The sequence below is a fragment of the Rhopilema esculentum genome, chromosome 16, assembly GCF_057945365.1.
Source record: "Rhopilema esculentum isolate cy_ngs chromosome 16, ASM5794536v1, whole genome shotgun sequence".
Taxonomy (NCBI): Eukaryota; Metazoa; Cnidaria; class Scyphozoa; order Rhizostomeae; family Rhizostomatidae; genus Rhopilema; species Rhopilema esculentum.
The window spans coordinates 6,800,097-6,818,887 of NC_142830.1; the positions used below are offsets into that span (position 1 = coordinate 6,800,097).

Sequence of the window (18,791 nt, forward strand, 5' to 3'; positions counted from 1 at the left end):
CAGAAGTATTTTTTTCCAACTTCGTTGCCCGAAGTGGATTTAGAATTATTCAGGAAAGGCTGCATTATAGAAGAAACATAAAAAAGGAAGAAGCTGAGTCAATTAATGAAAATAAGTACAAATTATCGTTGCATTTGACACTACATAAATGTTTTTACAAGGCAGACAAGGAAGTTCTATTAAAATTGCACGCTCTTTAAGGCAAATACGTGTACTCATCTTTGGTTCCTTGTGACCTTTCAATGTATTGCTTGTCAATTAAGGTTTCGATGCATTTCTAAAAGAAGATTAAAAAGTAATTATTTTCAAGTCTGACAAAGCCAGCAAATTGGCACACCCTCAAAATCTTGAGAATCCTGAATAACATACGTAATTAAATACAATGTTGATTTACAAACAATTTTTAGGGGTGCACAAATTTCAACATGGCTCAGAAAAAAGCAAACATTTTTAAAACCTACTAAAGCTTTTCGTCCGACACTTTTCAGAGTATAAAACATCAGAACATAAGTCTAGTCTAGGCTATGAAATGTATATACTCAGTTGTGGGTCAAGAAGGGCCAATCGGAAACGCGAAACATAAGTCCAATGGAGTCCTAAGGTGAAAACGAACTCCTTCTTTATAAACAAAGGCGGCTTTTCATTATACTTGTTCTTGCAACAGACTCATATCAAACTCTACCAAAAAACGTCTAAAGAAAAAATGCGCTGCTGAAATCCGCTATTGGCTAGTTTAAATTCAACCAACGAATTTGATGGGTCATAACTAATTGCTCTACTTCTGTGGTCCCTTTTCTAGAATTTATCGACCAAATGATGATGAAGAGTTTGCTAGATCATTCGTTTAGTGTCGATAGATGAAAAATAAAAACAGGAGGACTAAATTCCTAGGCGATAAAAAGAATAAAAACGGGTAATTTATAAAATGCTACTTTTCTACATAAAATTTCATCACGTGCAATAAGGTTCTCATGAAAAGTTGAGATGTTCAATTCTCGCCCAAGACTCCCCTTCAGAAATCTGGGCCATTCAGAAAACAAGTTTGTTACCAACACAATATAAAAAACAAACCGTTTTGTTCTGCAAATACACACCTTTATCATAACAACACTCGAGGAGAATCTTGGCTTGACTTGTCGAACAACCTGAGAACAATTCATTCGTTTAAGTGGAAGAAATAATAACATGCATATCGAACTATATGCAACAAATAAAGAACAAATAAGAAATAAGATAAAGATTAAAAAGTTAAAAACTTATGCTGGTGTCACAGTATGCTGCTAGGGGATGATGCATCATGTTGTGCTAAGGCAACAGGTTTAGAGGAAGTTGCCAAGAGGCACTTAACTGTGCACTTGCAGTCAAAAAAGAGCATATGATATTTGCAGCTATTGCAGCGACAAAGATACAGAATTAAATTATAGTTGATATAAAACTGCTCTTGCTTTTGGAAAATAATTGGTTTTGGAGGCTTCAAGCCATTATAAGAAGAATACTTGCGGCAGATGGGTAGAGTTATCAACAAAAGAAATTCTTTGCTATGTAAAGTGCTAGAAGGGTTCGTTGGTAGAGAATTATATGGTAAGGTCCAAAGTGAATGAAAATACCTCTTGCATAAGGTCATTGTGTTTCAATAGCTTGTGATGTTTCATTATTCGAACAATCGTTGCCTGTTATAAAAGAACAAAAAATATGTTTAAAGAATTTCTGAGGACACATGAAGTAGATTCTTGCTCAATAAGGCATCTACGGCAGCATGAAGACCCGTCGAAGAGTTTTCACGAAGTATAAAGGGAAAATTGCAAATGATTTCGTCATGTGTATGGTCTCTCATAAAAGCAAAAATCATTAACTATGGTATATTGAAATACTTTTTATAATGAATGTTTGCTGCTTGTTCAACAAACTCGACGTGAAAAATTTTGCTGAATGTTGTGCCAGCAATAAAACGAAGAGCTTCCAAGCAATTCTAACCTGTATGTACATTTTTCGGTCTTCATCAACAGCTGAATGTGTTTGCTCCTCTTCCTGTGAAAATTCGAATCGCAAGAATATGGACTGGGCTATTGATTTGTTAGTTACAAAAAATCAAAAATTTTGAAAACCTCTTTTAACCTCTATACTGCCATACACAATGACTAACTTTGGCTCGATTACCTGGCTACGCTTGCAAAATTGAGCAACTACAGTATATAGGCTTGCGAAATTGGCAAACTCATAGGCTTTCTTCTGTCAAATTGTTTTAAAATATATTGCCTCAAATGCAGACAATCTAAGTAGCCCCTAAAGCTAGCATAATAAAAAAAATGTTGTTTCAGTTCAGCTTTATCAACCAAATAAGAGTACAAATTAACTGGAAGTGAAAACTCTGACCATAGAGTTAATTGTCCTTCAAAGTACATATTCATAGGTACTAAATTCAATATGATCTTGATTTTGTTGACTTACCTGCTTAGATTCTTTTTGCACTGCCGTGGTGATTTTGAATTTTGTCCTCTTGTTTGAAAATTCTTCATTAAAAGTTAACGTGCAGTCAGAAAACTCGGCTGCCTATAAACAATGTCAAAAAAATTTGTTTTTGCACTTGGATAGACGATTTCAGTATATAAATATGCCAAGATCACGGTAACAAAACATTAATCAGTATAAGCACATTAGCAATCCTCTGAAAGCTAGTTCTACAAATCTATTCAATCTCAGGAAGAAAACACAAGAGTGAAATCTTGGACTTAAAGTAACTGGTTCTTTAAAAAAAGACAACCATCTACTGGTGCAGTTTCTTTAAACTATATTAGAACTGGAGAATTTCTCGTCATCTGTAAATATATCAAAAGATTTTCCCATAAAGTGAATCTTTAGACTCTCATATCAAATTAAATTTGGCTGTTCTTTTTTCATCACAAGTTTGCACATAATAATTATAAATTTCTTCCAAAGCTTAAAAATCAAATTCACTGAGAAGATGTTTTTTTTCTGTCTGTAGAAAACATTTTTCGCATCAAAAATACCTTTTTCGGATTTTTGCATAAAATTTTAACATCCACAAGAGACTGCAAAGTTCTTGTGAGCTCTTTCTCTGCTAACTGACTCTGATTCCTCAGGTCTCTATAAAAAAGAATAAGAGCCCGTTTACACTGCAGAAAGAAGAACGGAACTCTTGGTTCCGTTTTTGTTTGGGCACGATACCACTTTTTCATCGTATTTACACTGAAGCAAAAAGGAAAGGAACCCCTTTACGCTTAAGTAAAAAGAACGCAATTTTCATGCAAAGCATGCGCAGTGGCGCGGCAATGGCGTCTGAAATTCTCAGAAAGCCTCGCCCCAACCCTAGATTAAGCCCCATTTTCAATAGTAACCTAAAAGTTTCGTTCAAAGAGTTTCGCATTTTAGCGAAACCAAAGAAGACCGGAACCTTTCCCAAACTAGCACAGAACCAAGATACCCAGTGTAAACGCAAGGCCTATCGTCGCTTTTTCAGGCCCGGAACCAAAGTGTTCCGTTCTTTTTTTTGTAGTGTGAACGGGGTCTAAGACTGAAATTTTCACTGCTTGCAACTTTGTATTGGCCTGGTCTACATCGAACAAAGTACAAAAATACTGATAATTTGGAATGAACTGAAAATTTTGAAACCATTCTCTGACAAAATTGCTAAATTGCAACTAAATTGTCGAGGAACTGATAAAAAGCGAATAACATGGTGGTGGCACGAACTGTAATACTTAGGCCCTAGAAAAGATTCACTACTACCTACTTAGAAAATAACAAAGGATGCAGCAACAGATTTGCTTAGTCTAATACAAAGAAGAGCAACTATACAAAAGCGCTTATAAGGTCAGTTCTTCTCGTCACCATTACTAAGTGCAAGTCATTTAAGAGTACGCTAATTTTCCTTGTAAGAAAACAAGATATTGGTTTGTCTTAGTTAGGTACTTCAAAGACGATAACTTCTTGCCATAATTTTTGTCTCAAGTAATGTTTTTAAATGGAATATCATAAAGGAGATTCGACTCTCGCGACAAATGTCTTAAAAACGACAGCAAAAAGTAAAGAGCTAGCTACCTTTTTGCATTTACATGGTGGGGATTAACCACTACATCCTTTATATAGCGATACATTATACACGATGCTCATCTTTGCATTGTCTATTGGCTGATTCGTGTATTTTGAAGTAAGCAAAGTAGAATCGCAACAGGATTATTCATACCAGCATAAAGCCCCGTTTATTGTACTACATCTTTCTCGGAATCAATAAGAGTTTATTCAACACCAGCCTATTAATTTTGCCAGTCTAATCAATTAATTCCATATTAAATGCGTTAGTTAATGTAGGATTGGTATATATTTCAGATAAATGAAAATGCTGGGATTGACTGGCTTTGTTGCGACACATACGTTTGCAAAAAGATAATCACTCATAATAGGGCTCCCTTAGATTAGTCTAAGATACAACGTTGTGATCATGTGTTGAATAAGTTAAATTGATAACAAACTTACGCAAATGATAAGTTGTCACCAGCATTGAACAGCAACAAGATTGCCATTTGATACGTTGTAACTGTGATAATGTAAGTCTTTTTCTGTACATTCATCTTTATCTCGCCTGTCGTTAACAAAAATCGTTAAAGCAGTGTAAGACACAGCACATTCTAACTTATGGCTTATAGTTCTAGAAGGCAGTTGCTTGGTTGACCAATTTATTGATTTGTTTGATTGTGTGATTAATAAGAGTGATTTATTGATTATAACGATCGAATTATCTTCTATATTCTTTTATATACGCAAATATTTTTATGTTACTTGAATAAGACTAATGGATAGATGATTCAGTAAGGAAATATCCAAAGCAACAAAAGCTGCCAACACAGTTAGCAACTAACTTTCATGGGTTTAATCATTCGATCAACTTATTACCAAAAATAATCAATATTCTAGATATGTACAGTAGGTGGCCGCAGCGATTTGGTTATGGCTGGAAATGATATTAACTAGTTCAATTGCTATAATTATATCATTTAAGCATGTAAATGAATGAAACAGAAAATAGTTGAATGTCTCGCTTACCATTTGACAAATGTGTTAGCCAAGTCAATTTCCTTCCATTAAAGACGGAGTTATAGTATGTTTCAAACTGGAAAAGAGGAAATAATCCCATGATTGTTTCTGTTTCTTTATACACATAAGGGAAATCGAAAGGTTAGTATCAAACTAAATCGTAGGAGTTAAATTGAAAGTTTGTCAGTAAAAACTTCATACATGGCAAAGGAAGATCAAAATCGATGATATCGAAATGCATTATTTCTAAGACAGGTGCCAATTTAATGAGGGTGTAATTCGCTAAAGCACCTTAATAAGGGACGTTCCTCGACAGTGTCTACAGCGAACTGGTAAACCTGACGTAAAGGCAATAGACAGATACCAAAGTTGCTTAAACCACCTGCCAATCAACTATCGTAATATCACGTGTCAGTGAAATTACGCTTATTGATTGGCCAAATCTAGTTGACAGATGGCTTAAACCACTTTAGCATCTGTCGATTGCCTTAAAGTTACAAGTGTACGATAATTGTAACACTTTAAAAAATACATTGCTGTTAGTAATGGCCAGTTGAAAACGTTGATTGTCAAGCAAGATATGTGAATCGCTCGGCGAGGGCACAAGAGTGACGTCAGGGCAATGATAATCTAAAGAGGAATCAGCAAATTACCATTTGGAGGCTTTTTACAAGTTCACTTGGCAATGCGAAACTAGATACACCAGTTTGACTGAGGGGCCAAGCACCAGACTAGAAAAGAATGCATGTCAGTCTAAGCGGTGTCTATCAAGAAGGAATTGAAAAGGTTTTGAGCAAGAGATTACTGAATGATTATTAAAAGAACCTTAAAGAAAACAGGAAATTAATGCAAATACATTTCCATTGCATTCCTTTTACAAACAGGAAAATAAATAAATTATCTACTTCGAGAGAGATTGATTGGATACGTCCTTTACAATGCCTGCCAAAAGTACTTGGAACACCCACCAATTTACGCTGCATTTGATATCTTTCATTCCTTTCATGAAAAAAAATTGCTACTTCCGCCCCCTTCCCCCTCAAACAATGTTAATGATTTAGAGAAATATCATAAAAGAAGCGCAAAAGAAAGTGCTTCCTAAAATCCTAACCCGTTTGATAGTAAACCAACATTGTTCCGTGGGGGAGAGGGGGATAATTGGTTTTGACCTTGGAAATTGATGTCAGTGTTCCAAGACTTTTGGCAGGCATTGTAGATAAACTTTAAGGATATCATTTTACCTAATAACAGTTTTCCATCTTCAGATTTTGTTGCCATACTATCTTTCTATTTTCTTACTTTTGACTTTCAACGTCAGGGTTTGTATCAAAACAGCATTTTAATGTACTCATGAGCTAGCCAGGTGAATGATCTTATCATTATCACCATCAAGTAACAAGAAAACTAAGAAATATTACAGTGGCAGTACAGCAAACAGCTGATGGTTTCCTACTTCCAAGGAATTGACATCAACACAGCAGTTTCAAAATGACGATCGTATTATGACATTTGGTATCAGTTCTCACAAACGGTGCACAAGGGGAATTGTGTCCAGCTCTTTCACAACAAACAATTCTTTTATTTCACAAAACGTGGTCATATGATTCTTATGTTTTACAAATTTTGACTCCTGAGTATGGCATTGGAAACCACACCACATTGAAACAATTCCTGATGTCCAAAAACCAATTCTCTTTATACAAGCAGCAAACACCCAAAAACTAAAATGTTTACTTGTACAAAATTGACAATGGTTTTCATACACAATCAGTTAAACTAAACGAAACTAGGCACGGCTTGTCACACCGAAACTGCAAACATTTGCATTCCTAATGAAAAATTGCTATCAAAATTCAAATTCTGTTTTCCAACACTTCTGTCAATGCATGATGTTGAACGACCAGAAAGGAAATGAACATATCTTACCTGTAGAACGAGCAATGAAAAATTGATGCCAACATCGTATTCGTTCTCTTCCAGGAAATGAAAGAACTTGTTGTTCAAATCTTCGCTGACTTTCATATCAGTGAACATTCGATGAAGCTTGGTTGTGTACTCATAGCCACAAGCAACCTTTAAGGGTAACAAAACCTTATTCAGTTTCCTTGAACAAATAAACACGGAAATAAGACATTTCGCACTTAATAGTTTACAAGGCGAACAATAATCTTAGTTTCTCATTGTAGTGTAAATTAGCAGAAACAAAATCAGACACAGTATCAAGTTTTTTTATTTTCAAGACAGTTTCTTATATTGTAAACACAGTCCCTTTGCCAGGTTTTTGCTGAAAGGATTACATTTGAAGGGATCAGTTCTCACAGGAAAGTTGATAGGTAAAGAATGTGTTCCATCCGAGTGGCAATTAACGCATTTGGGGTGCAGCATTCAGGAAAATAAATCTTTTGTCTCCTAAAATATGTTCTAGAGAAAGTGGGAATCGAATTGAGGAAGAGCATTTAAAACAAAATTCAAGATACAACACCAGGAGCACTCTGGAATTTCGTGAGAAATTTTTGATCATTTTGGAAAACGACGATGTCAGTTTTGTTTTGTAATAAGCGACATCCATGTAAAGAAAATAGATGTCATTGATAACAGCATCAGCAAAAGACATACTTTCAGGCGATTTATCATGTTTTCTTCTGAATCCATTGACACTGACATGTTATGCACTAGTCGTTTGGCCAGTAGCTTCGAGTAAAACTAAAAACGAGGAAAATCAACAGTGGAAACCCAACCGATTATCGAACTAACAAAAACATTGGAAATGATACAGAAATACTCAATAGTTAGTAACGGTGTTTTCAATTGCCTCACGACCCTCTCATGCAGCACAACATGATATTGTAACGTTAATCAATTCCAAATGCGAAGAAAATATTGACATTGAAATATTGCCGAAAAGATTTTTAATTAAAAGGCCAAACCATGGATGAATAAGCGTAAAATTCGATTAAGAATTCAACTGTTCACTAATTAACAAGAAAAGTTTATACAAAATGTAGAACATATAATTTTGATGGAAAAGTTCTGCAGAAGATTCCATTCGGAGTTGCATAAATTGTAACAATAAGAATTTTTCTATCAAGATGATTTCTACCTTTTGGAATATATCTTTATCGTTTATGTATTTGAATATAACAATCTAGAAAAGACAATAATCACATTAGTTTAAATATCAGCGCACTCAGAATGGAAATTATTAAATATATAACTAAGTTTTGGAATAACAACAATTGTGAAATGCATAAACAAGAAGCAACTGGGAAAGAATGTAAGACATTAAGTTATATATGTAGCACGCAAGCCGTAACAAATCTATGTTCCCTATATTTTCCCCAAAATATATAAATATAAATATAAATATATCAATGAATAACCTGCTGACAGTTGGCATGGATATTTTGATGAGATAAATTTTATGCAAAACTTATACGGAAGTTAAATATCATACCACATTGTTTAGCTTTCCATCGATTTCTCGCTCGCTAAGCAGCTTCGTGTTTTTCTTCAGTAAAGAATCACAATACTTTGCGAGCTAAAGTTGGAGCGAATATAAAACTTAAATTTTTAGGTCCAACGAGCAATGCTTGAGAACATAATTCGACCAGAGACACACTAATTATCTCTTAAGAATGTGGTGGGAACCAGGCTAAAGTGGCTTAAGTTCCCCTTTGCATGAAGGAAAAAGCTCATTTTCAACAACATAAGACAGACAAATCGAAAAATCTTGTACGAACTTCCTTACTGCTTAACTGATTTTGCTATATCTAAACTGAGTCTTGAATCATACGGGTCTACTTGAGAGTACAATGCAGTTGTACTAGCAATAATTCTGTTTATATCACGATTTCTACCGCAAAGATTAGAAAGTCATATATTTAAGCGTTGTACATCATAACCAAAGTCAATGGTCATAGCCTGAAAACTTAATCAGAATTGATGACATCACAATGAAGAGTTTATATTTGCTACATGTAAACAATAAACTGTCATATTTCCGTAAAAACCTGTTGTCGGACAAGAATTATAATTATGATAACAGAGATTGCGAATAAATGTAGCTCACCATTTCTGGAGATCTGCAATGCTTTTGCGAGCTTATCCTGTAGTTTACAATCTTTGTACAAGCCTGAATATGCAAGAAAGTGTTAATATTTTCTCTATCTCTCAATCAGCAACGCAATGACATGCTGTGAGGACAGGGTCTATTCATTAACAAAAAAATATAATGCTGCTTATTGATTCTAAAATTTCCTAGGCTAACGTTACCAGGTACAAGCAGAGAGTTTAAAGACAGTCTTTAAAAAGAAGATTTATATTGAAAGATAACATATCAATGGCTCTAAGTAAATATAAGAAGCACTTCGCTAAGATAAAGATAAAGTTATCCATATTTGATCAGTTTCACAATGAGTAGTTCCCGAAGGACATTACTTTGCTCGACAAAATAGCAGCATGTAGTGCAAGAGAAATTGTCATTACCATGAATATCAAAAAGAGCAAAAGGTAGACTCTGTCTGCTGCACAAAAATACCTTATCAGCGAAAGTTCAGGGAAAATGACTAAATTTTTTATAAGTGACCAAATAGTTCCCTGGCGTTTCTTTCCTCGAATAGCACTTTCCCCCAATATTTCTATACCTTTTCCACCCTTTGGACTTCATGGTTGTTGTATACATATAAAATAATATTATGGTGTTAACCTAATACCGAATTTGAAAAACTGTATACAAACACTATTACATACTTGAAACTAGAGTCGGGGAAAAGCAACTAATTCGAAAATTTGCCGGGGAATGGGTCTAAATTTTTGTCTAAGCTTCCGAAAGTTACTAGATTTTCCCCCGAAATTTTTTAATTCCGATATTTTATTCCCCAACAATGTATCCAAGTGTAAAAGAAAAGTCTCACTTTGTCCCGGGCGCCAAGGAATGACTGGTCGTTGCTGAATGTCTTTTCGATCATATCAGAATATTCCTTGTGAATTTCTATCAATGCATCAACGAATTGTCCAGTTCCCTGGAATCGTTATAGAATATGTAAGTGTTGAGAGAAGTCAAAGAACGAATTACAGTTGTTTTATTTGAAATTCATTCAAACTCTTAAAAAAGCATAAGAAAGAAATCACTGAATATTATAGCATTCATATTAAAGCTTTCCAGGAAAAGGGGATGCCTAACAAAATGTGGCTGGCAAAAGATTTTTTGCCTTGTAATTAGCATGTTAGCGATACTAACAATGATTGATGACAGAAAGGCATTTCCAAATTTATATCTCTGAATCGAAGCTGCTTCAAGGTTGCTTCAAGGCCGCTCCGAGGTTGCTTCGGGGTTGCTTCGAGGCTGCTTCGAGGTTGCTTCGAGGCAGTATGCCTTCGTGCCGGTTTGATAGCTTGTTCACGCCACTCAAGGTTTCAGATATTTATTGTACCCAGCTAAGATCACACATTCCTCATTTTAGAATTTTTCTTTCTTTTAGTTACAATGCTTAACAAATAAAGATTTCATTGCGAATTCACAGTTAAAAGTACACGTACGTTTTCAGTATAGAACGCTTTCACTTTCGCTAGACCAGTATCAGCAATGTATTCTTCAAATTCTTTCAACATTAAATCTAAACCTTTCTGTATTGGCTTCAGAAGCTTATACATTCGGCGTAGATCTGAAAAAAACACATTTTCCACATAAGCACATCTGGTGGATAGGGGTGGATAGATTATGAGGACCTGCACATTGTAAGTTGGAAGGGGTGGATAGATCTTGAGGACCTGCTCTGTAACAAGTTATGATCAGGCAAATTTTCATCGAAAATTCTGAATACTAAATCACAACTTAATCTGTTTAGATAAGTATGGATTGAAACACAAAGTGCTTGAAGGGTCAGTAACCAAACATTTGAAATCAAGACGGTCAATTGTGATACAAAAATTGTACTGCTTGTAAAAATACTCATGTGACAAATGGTTAAAAACAGCGAAACTTGTTTAACATTGTAATTTAAGCATTATATTGCCTAGCCTTCAAAATACTTCAGTGAAAAAACTAATAGGCAGCTTTCAAACCAAAACTCATCTGGTTAGCATTTATTAATTTGCCTATATAAAAGAAAATAAGCTTCTGAACTAAGATCTTGGTGTATTCTTAGGGGTTCCATAGAAGTTTTAAGCTATGGAGAGGGGCGGACGTTTTCTACCATGAGCAAGTGGCAAACAGTGAGCTGCATTTACCTGATAACTTTTTGCTGTGTATCATATCACGGCAGTCACTCTGCAGCAAATGCAACTGCGACTCAACAAGTTTATCTTGACACACTTTCATAACTTTCTCGAACGACGACACGTGTAGATATTTCTGAGCTCTCAGCCTTTCTTCCTCTAGTCTTGCATCCACCTGATTGATAAAAGCAATCAAAATTAGCCCCATTCAGATTTTGTTTTACAATCTGAAAATACGGCCTGTTTTCAATGGCATACTATTTCAATTCGCCTAATATAATATAATTAAATATTTGATGCCGTTTTTATAATTACCCAGGAGTATGCAGGAGGGGGAGGGGTGACCTAGACGTAAACAAATAAACCTGTAGGTGAATGAACGATGCTTTTAGCAAGCAAGACACAACAAGACCTATAACAGTGGCGTAACCGCATACTTTTAATTAGGGCTTGTAAAGTTTTTTCATAGTTTCAAACCTTGTTTGCTTCTGAAAAAAGTGTCAAGTCAAGTTACATGGTCGAATTTTTGGAGGGTGTGTCCATTGGAATTTTAAAAGTGGTAATTAAAAATTAAGAGTGGTAAGCTATGATGATACGAAACTTCTGACTGGGCTTTCATTCCCAATGAGATGAGACATGGTCTCCCTTGTTTTCTTCTTCGTATAATATGTTTTGAGCCTTTAAGTCTATGAAATAGGTTTCAAGTAAGGATCTGTGAAGATTGTTAAAATCTCAGTTCCAACCTTTTCCATGAATTGTGAAGAATCGCAGAATTGCAAAAGCCGAGCTGCTTCCTGTTGGTAATAATCACTGGTTTCGCTCAACAATGGGACTTCAAAGATATCTTGGTATAACTGCAATGGAAGAGGCATACGCTGTAAAAAACATAACTAAAGAAATAAATTAAAGTGAACTTTGCAAAAAAATTACTTCCTAACAGAAAATATGACCCAGATTTTCAACAATACATGATTTGAAAAAATCAACTTTTTCGGCTTGCTTTGACTTGCGTGGGCAAGTTACTCATTGCAACTTGTGAAAACGAAACAGTGAAATGAGTTTGTTGTCGTTCCCGTTGTTCAAAAGTCCTATAAAATTTTTCATGAGGAGTATCCTTGTCTTCATTTGTAGCTCCGATCAACGAACAAACAGTAGTACATATAATACCGCGCAAAGGGGGAGAAAACATCTCTAGAAGTTAAAGCAAGGGTGTGGAGTTTAGAGGCTCAGGGGAGCCGAGTCCCCATCTTTAACGCCAAAAATATAGCTCTTTTATTCTTCTTGCTATGCTTTGCTGATAGCCTTTGTGAAGGGGGCTCCTAATTAAAGCGACAAGGGAATAGAGTTCTTAAGTTATAACATCAAAAAAAGAAATTTTTATAAAATTTCAATTCGGATCAAACAGCATGAAAGGGTGTCATGGAATACCTCAAACTATCAAACTATCTGCATTTTAAGGATAATTACATGGTATTCTAAAAATTTAAAATTTCTAAAAACAGATTTTTACGACGTCACGCTTAAAAACTCTATAGACGGACACATTTCTAGTAGCAACTTTCTAGTATAAATTTGGCAAGGATCACTCCAGTTTCAATGGAATGTGTAATACATTGACTTTGAGTATATTAATAATAGAAATTAAAAAAGATGCTACAACAATACTCAGATTGGTCATGAATGCTGAAGACTATTGCCGGATTTCAAGTAAGAGTAAAACGCTATTTAAAGTATTTAATGCATTCGAGAGTCCGTTTAAGATTGCAAGACATTGCAGGTTCAGATACACCACAACAAAATCCCTAACGGTATCCATAACCCTCACCATAACCCAAATTTAGCCATGACCCTTACCCAAACGTTTAGGGCCTAACCCTTACTCTAACCCTTAAATCTAGCCCTAATCCTCACCGTAACACTAACCCCTACCGTAACCCTAACCCTGCCAGAAACCCTAACCCTAACCCTAACCCTTACCCTAACCCTAACCCTAACCCTCTTTCACTGCGCAATCTTATTCATTCTATAAAAAAATCTGAGGTGAGAAGAAAAAAATCGTATTATTGTGAATTTATTTCAGCCGAACAAGGAACATTTATGAGAAAATAACGTAGAAGATTTGCCTTTAACGGGGCTCTGGTCTCGTACTGCTCAACATCAACTGAAAAAGACGTGGAGATGCATATTTAAAGTAAAAGGCAAAAATGTAGACACAGAAAGTATACAAGATAATTCTTAATTTCAACTAAAAATGATGCAGTAATTTGATTGCTTCATTATCAAAGCAAAAAAGTGAAAAACCATCAAAACAACTTTGATTATAGCAGTTATATGTGATTATATCAACTATGAAAAATATGATTAAAGCCATGTTAGAATCTAGAGAAAAGCAGCGATGAGTATTTTACATAGATCCTCAATCTTAAAGCGAAAAACATGTCTATCTGACCTTGTTGAGTCATAACGTTAAAAAGGACAAACTGTGAATTAAATTAAACTCACTAAATGAACGTATAACATTCTTTACATCCGCTCCAGTTACTGTCTCGCCCCCTCTGTCCCTGAAGAAAATTCTACTGTCAACATTGCAACAAAGAGACAGCCAATAAAATGTCTTTTAGAAGTCCTGTCTGGATATTATTAAATAAACATATTAATAACCCTAAAAGAGACATCAAGCATTATGATTCAATGATAGAATAATTAAAATAGCAATAGATAATCACGGATTGCCATTATCTATCAAGAAGTGATTTTAAGAGTGAATCGCCGAAATAAGTTTCAAGATATCTTTTCTGTGTTGGACACAAAAAGGCGTATTCTGTTAACTTCATTGGTTAACACAAATCCAGGTTCCGAGGAGTAGTAAATGCATAGCTACACTCTTATCAATAAGTACCAGCAAAAATTGAAGTTCAGGCTGGCTGTTCTTAAATTTTTCAAATCCTTGAGGCTTGAATGCTCATTATTTGCAGGCACGTAAACAATAGGGGGCGTGGGTGCGTGACGCCCCCCCCCCCCAACGGTTGGAAAATCCAATTGCAGTTGGAAAACTTGAAAATTCACTTGGAAATTTTTCTAACTATTATGACCAAATATGTGAATTTTATAGCTTAGGATTTTGGGATTTTAAATGTAAAAATCTTAGACCTTATTAAAATTCAAACTCTGGAGCAGACACATCTTCTAATCGTTTTTAATTGTGAAGCCCTGTCTCCACTGGATCTCAAATTGCACCATTGCATCGTTTGTTTCCTTTTTGATAGGAGTTAAGTTTGATTAAATTATTCTGAACAGGCAAGGTGAACGTCTGGAAAAGAAGTTTAAATTTTACCATCAGTATTGTTTGAGCCTGAAGTTTTGAGAAATCATTCCTTGTATTGATCAGAACAATTGAAAGTGGGAATTTTTTAAGAAACAACTAGTAGCCGATTCAATTGAAAACATTAAAAATCTTTCATTGCTAGAAATTCTCAACGCTTCTTAACGGGTGTATGCTCAGCTCCCCCTGCACTTTGTAGACCTCCTTGAATCTAATTATAAATTGCTATGATAAAGCTAATGAAAAGCCACAAAACATTGATCAAAGAAGCTGCAGCAGAAGTATTTGATCAAAGAAGAGTGCTCTATCTTACGAATCGGGCATATGCACTTGCCCTCAGATCACCCTTTTCAGTTCCAAAAAACAAAGGACATTTCGTCCTTTGAAAATTGTAAAAATTTTCCTTCGATCAAGAACAAAAGATAAAATGGTCAATTCCTTGATGCTTCTATATAAAACTGATCTGCAGCAATTAGCTTTAAGATGGGCAAAGCAGAAAATGAATAGAATTGCTGTTAACTGACTTGAAAGAATATTACTTTTTATCATTAAACATATCCAAGATCTAGAATGGTATGGCTTTGATGTTGCTTTATATCTTACGAAAAGATTAAATGTTCATGTTACGTTGATCAAAATTTAGAGATTTCCTTTATCTTCTTTAATGATTTTATGATTAAGACTAATTATTTTAAGTAAAATGTTTGAAATTATACAGAACCTAGAAATCTGGAATAAGTCATAAGGCTATCTCCAAATCAATTTGGTAGGTACAGAAGATTAACAGGGAAAGTTGGAATTTTCAACCTTCCACGACCCCCCAAAATTAGCCACTTGTTTACGTCCCTGATTATTTGTTCTTAGATTGTTAGGATGTTAGCAGGAAAATCGCTAGCTATTGCCCTCAATGGGTGTGTTCAGGCCCCATTTGCCAACAAAACGAGTGAATCATATTTCATTTGCCGACGAGATTGTAAATTCGCCGACAAAGCACGCCTAGATGACGAAAACTCCTCGTTTTGAGATATAACTTTTTTAAAGGAGATTCATAATTTTGTTCAAAAATTAGATTTTACGGAACCTTAGCCTCGGCTTGTTAGGGTTAATTAGAAATTTTTTTGGAAAAAATTGCGGTCTGACAAAAATGCATTTAATTAACAAAGAAATGGAAAAAGCGTAGCTGATAAACCTTGCATTGTGATTAGAAGAAAACAGGTTTACGGGACGATTAATAACAGGAAAAAGTTTACAGGATGAGTACACACAGAAAAACATTTCCAGGAAGACTAGTCACAGGAAAAAGGTTTCCAGTATGAGTAATTACTTGAAATAACAAGACGCATTTAAGGGGCTTCCTGTCTAGATCAGAAATTTCTTGCTTAAAAGTATGGACCCTAGGCGACTTCACGGGTTCATTTTTAACTGCTTAGTTGTTACGCCGTTTAGACCATAGTTACGGTACTAATGAAGCCTCGATACTAATCCAGCCTCCTTATGTGCCTTTGTTGAAGTCATGCCTCAAAACTATAAAAGACGTAAGATAGAATGACTGGAAATGCTAATACCAATTTTAAGCTCGAGGGCTCTCCTGTTGTATAATGATTCAAATATGCAAACTACGTTCGATAGCATACGATCTCCACATATTGTGGTTAGACAAGAGTGCTGGTAAATCTGAAAACACCCAGCGTAGTTAAAATCACAAATCAGTTTAATTGTATCGTATACCGCATTCCGTTTCCCTTTTTTTGTCCATACCGCGAAGAGGAAATCCACCTTAACAGGTAATAGATTGGGTGTGGTAAGGGTGTGGTGACGGGTGTAGGCTTTTGAATTTGCCTACAGCACAACCATTTCCCTAACATTTTAGGACGGCACCTCTCTGTCCTAGTAAAAAAGAGGTTTCGAATCCATTCTCTTCAACAGCATACTTATTCAGTAAATTGTTGGCGAGACAAACCAACATTTCTTTGAAGGTCTGTTGCCGTTCAATTTTTGCGTCATAGGGCAATGCGTAGTTTTAATCGACGACATCACTTTATGAAAATGAGGAAGTGTCATCCCACAAGCTATTGTATGGTACGAACATTTGTGCTTTTTATGGCAGTAAGCTACAGTGTACTTAAATCGAAAGACGAAGAAAAATTTTTTCAGAAAAGGTGCCATGAGAAGGAAACTCTGGTTTCTACGATGCAATATTGATATATAATAGTTTCGATTAAATGCCGAAGCGCCATGAAATTGTCATAATTTTCTTAAGTATAGGTAGGCCAATTTGTTAGACACCCGTTAGCCCCAGCATTGTTTAGACCTAGTCATAGGTTACTCATTCTCGACCCTAAACTCGTACAACTGTCCCAAACAGCGAACAAAACTTTTTTGAAAAAAAAATTTCCTACAGAAAAGATCGTACGACATTTCGGTATCTTCGTGGAGTGATATAAGCCTCTGTTCTTGATAGAGGCTGGGGATAAAATGTGGAGGTGTTAGATAAACTAGGGCTGTAGAAAATAGTCCAGTCCTTCTGGAATAGTCAGATTGTATGCCCCATAAAAAAATTACAACATATGATTTTTAAACAACATGTATCGAAAGGATTTTTCCGGTTTCTGAATTCAAACCATTCCATTACATCATGCCTCTCAGCCGCAGCACAAACAGTATCAAAGAATTCATCGCCATTGTTCGAAACAGCACACTTTGTTATGACATGATTCAGCTCACAAAGAAACCCAATGCAAAAAGAAAAAACATCACTCCAAATGAAATCATCGAAACCAGCAGAAGCAGATATTTATCGTTAAGGTGGACACAGGTAACAGACAACGTAGATTCAAGGAAAACTGCCAAGAAGCACAAAGATTCTTGGTAAAACCTTTCAAGTTCAAGTCACTTAGCAATGACAAGTCACACCAATTATACATCCACTAACAAAAGCTCAACTCACTTCACTGCAGCAAACCTGACGTGCTATACATCAATCGCATGGAGAATTTTTTTATTGAATAACCAGCATCTTGCTATCGCTATAGCATTCAGTCTCACAATCTTGCCTGTTGCATTATTCAACGGGGCATTGAGCCTAGCTCTTTACAAAACAGAACAGTGGAAATCGAAAATGAAGTTTCTAATATTTGTTTTGAGTTTATCTGATACTTTCACTGGGCTGGTTCAAATACCAGCAGCCATAATTCTGGCAACAAGCCTGAAATACACACGCTGCTGCTGGTTCGAGATGGCGACTACATTTACCAGTGTAACAAATGTTCATTTCTCGTACTACTTATTGATGGCTATTGCATTTCAAAGATATCTTAAGATAACTGGCACAATCAAAATGCAGCCACAATTAGGTCGCATTTTCCTGTCCAATAAAGGTACCCGAATTACAGCAATGCTCCTGTTTCCTCTTGCAATACTACATGGCCTTGTGGCAACCTATTTCTTCGGTCACACGAAGTCAAACATACCAAACATGACTATGATGTGCCCTCGCATTTTTACCTTTGCCGTAGTGTTTGCAGTTTACTTTCGACTTAACATTACACTCAAAAAAGAGAGAAAGAGGGCACTACAGCATGGCTTTAACAACAGAACACACACAAGAGCTTTCAAAATAATTGTCCTGGTACTCTTCATTTACACGCTGTCCTACCTTCCGGCACTAGCAACTGACACATGGACGGCCTATTACTCTTACTTTCTCAAGTCAGCTGGACCCATCGAAATACGATTTGCACACTTTCTTTCGTTTAGTTTCGCATATTTGAATTGCGCTTTAAATGCTATAATATTTACTTATACAGATAAAACGGCATGTAGATACATATTGGAATTAATTCCAAAGTGTGATCCTGGAGGACAAGATAGCAACCAGCAAGGCAAAACAAATTCTCTCGCAATGGAGTCAACATTTTTTAAAGATCTATCTGAGGTTATTAAGCCCCCGCGGTGCTGAAAAGAAGTTTAAAACAAAACTGCATTTATATTCCCTTCATTTTCCAAGTAGAGTATTGCAGAAGAAAGGCCTCAAGAGGGAAAGATAATATGCAAGCCGTCAATGAAAAGGAGAAACAGTAAAATTCGGTGTTCAGACACAAAGCAACGAACAGTAACAGGCCGACGAGCCGACGAGCCGACGAGCCGACGAGCCGACGAGCCGACGAGCCGACGAATGTACCCTGGGTGTTAGAAGTTTGTC

The 18,791-nt window shown here is 35.7% G+C and overlaps 1 protein-coding gene across 1 annotated transcript in view; it reads right to left on the minus strand.

The window, feature by feature from the left end:
• Positions 1 to 82: 82 nt before the first annotated feature.
• The window catches only part of LOC135681886 (cullin-2), a 32,004-nt gene continuing 13,295 nt past the window's right edge, over positions 83 to 18,791 (minus strand). Inside the window, exons 7-26 of the mRNA XM_065196523.2 lie at positions 13,771 to 13,829; positions 13,392 to 13,429; positions 12,012 to 12,122; positions 11,281 to 11,443; positions 10,591 to 10,715; positions 9,966 to 10,073; positions 9,122 to 9,184; positions 8,507 to 8,590; positions 8,153 to 8,197; positions 7,669 to 7,755; positions 6,979 to 7,125; positions 5,706 to 5,783; positions 5,062 to 5,128; positions 4,495 to 4,600; positions 3,009 to 3,105; positions 2,449 to 2,550; positions 1,975 to 2,028; positions 1,608 to 1,670; positions 1,095 to 1,145; positions 83 to 277 (exon numbers count right to left, since the gene is read on the minus strand). Of these exons, the coding sequence (XP_065052595.1) occupies positions 197 to 277; positions 1,095 to 1,145; positions 1,608 to 1,670; positions 1,975 to 2,028; positions 2,449 to 2,550; positions 3,009 to 3,105; positions 4,495 to 4,600; positions 5,062 to 5,128; positions 5,706 to 5,783; positions 6,979 to 7,125; positions 7,669 to 7,755; positions 8,153 to 8,197; positions 8,507 to 8,590; positions 9,122 to 9,184; positions 9,966 to 10,073; positions 10,591 to 10,715; positions 11,281 to 11,443; positions 12,012 to 12,122; positions 13,392 to 13,429; positions 13,771 to 13,829 (1,729 nt within the window). The 3' untranslated portion in view covers positions 83 to 196. The remainder of the gene's footprint in view (positions 278 to 1,094; positions 1,146 to 1,607; positions 1,671 to 1,974; positions 2,029 to 2,448; positions 2,551 to 3,008; positions 3,106 to 4,494; positions 4,601 to 5,061; positions 5,129 to 5,705; positions 5,784 to 6,978; positions 7,126 to 7,668; positions 7,756 to 8,152; positions 8,198 to 8,506; positions 8,591 to 9,121; positions 9,185 to 9,965; positions 10,074 to 10,590; positions 10,716 to 11,280; positions 11,444 to 12,011; positions 12,123 to 13,391; positions 13,430 to 13,770; positions 13,830 to 18,791) is intronic.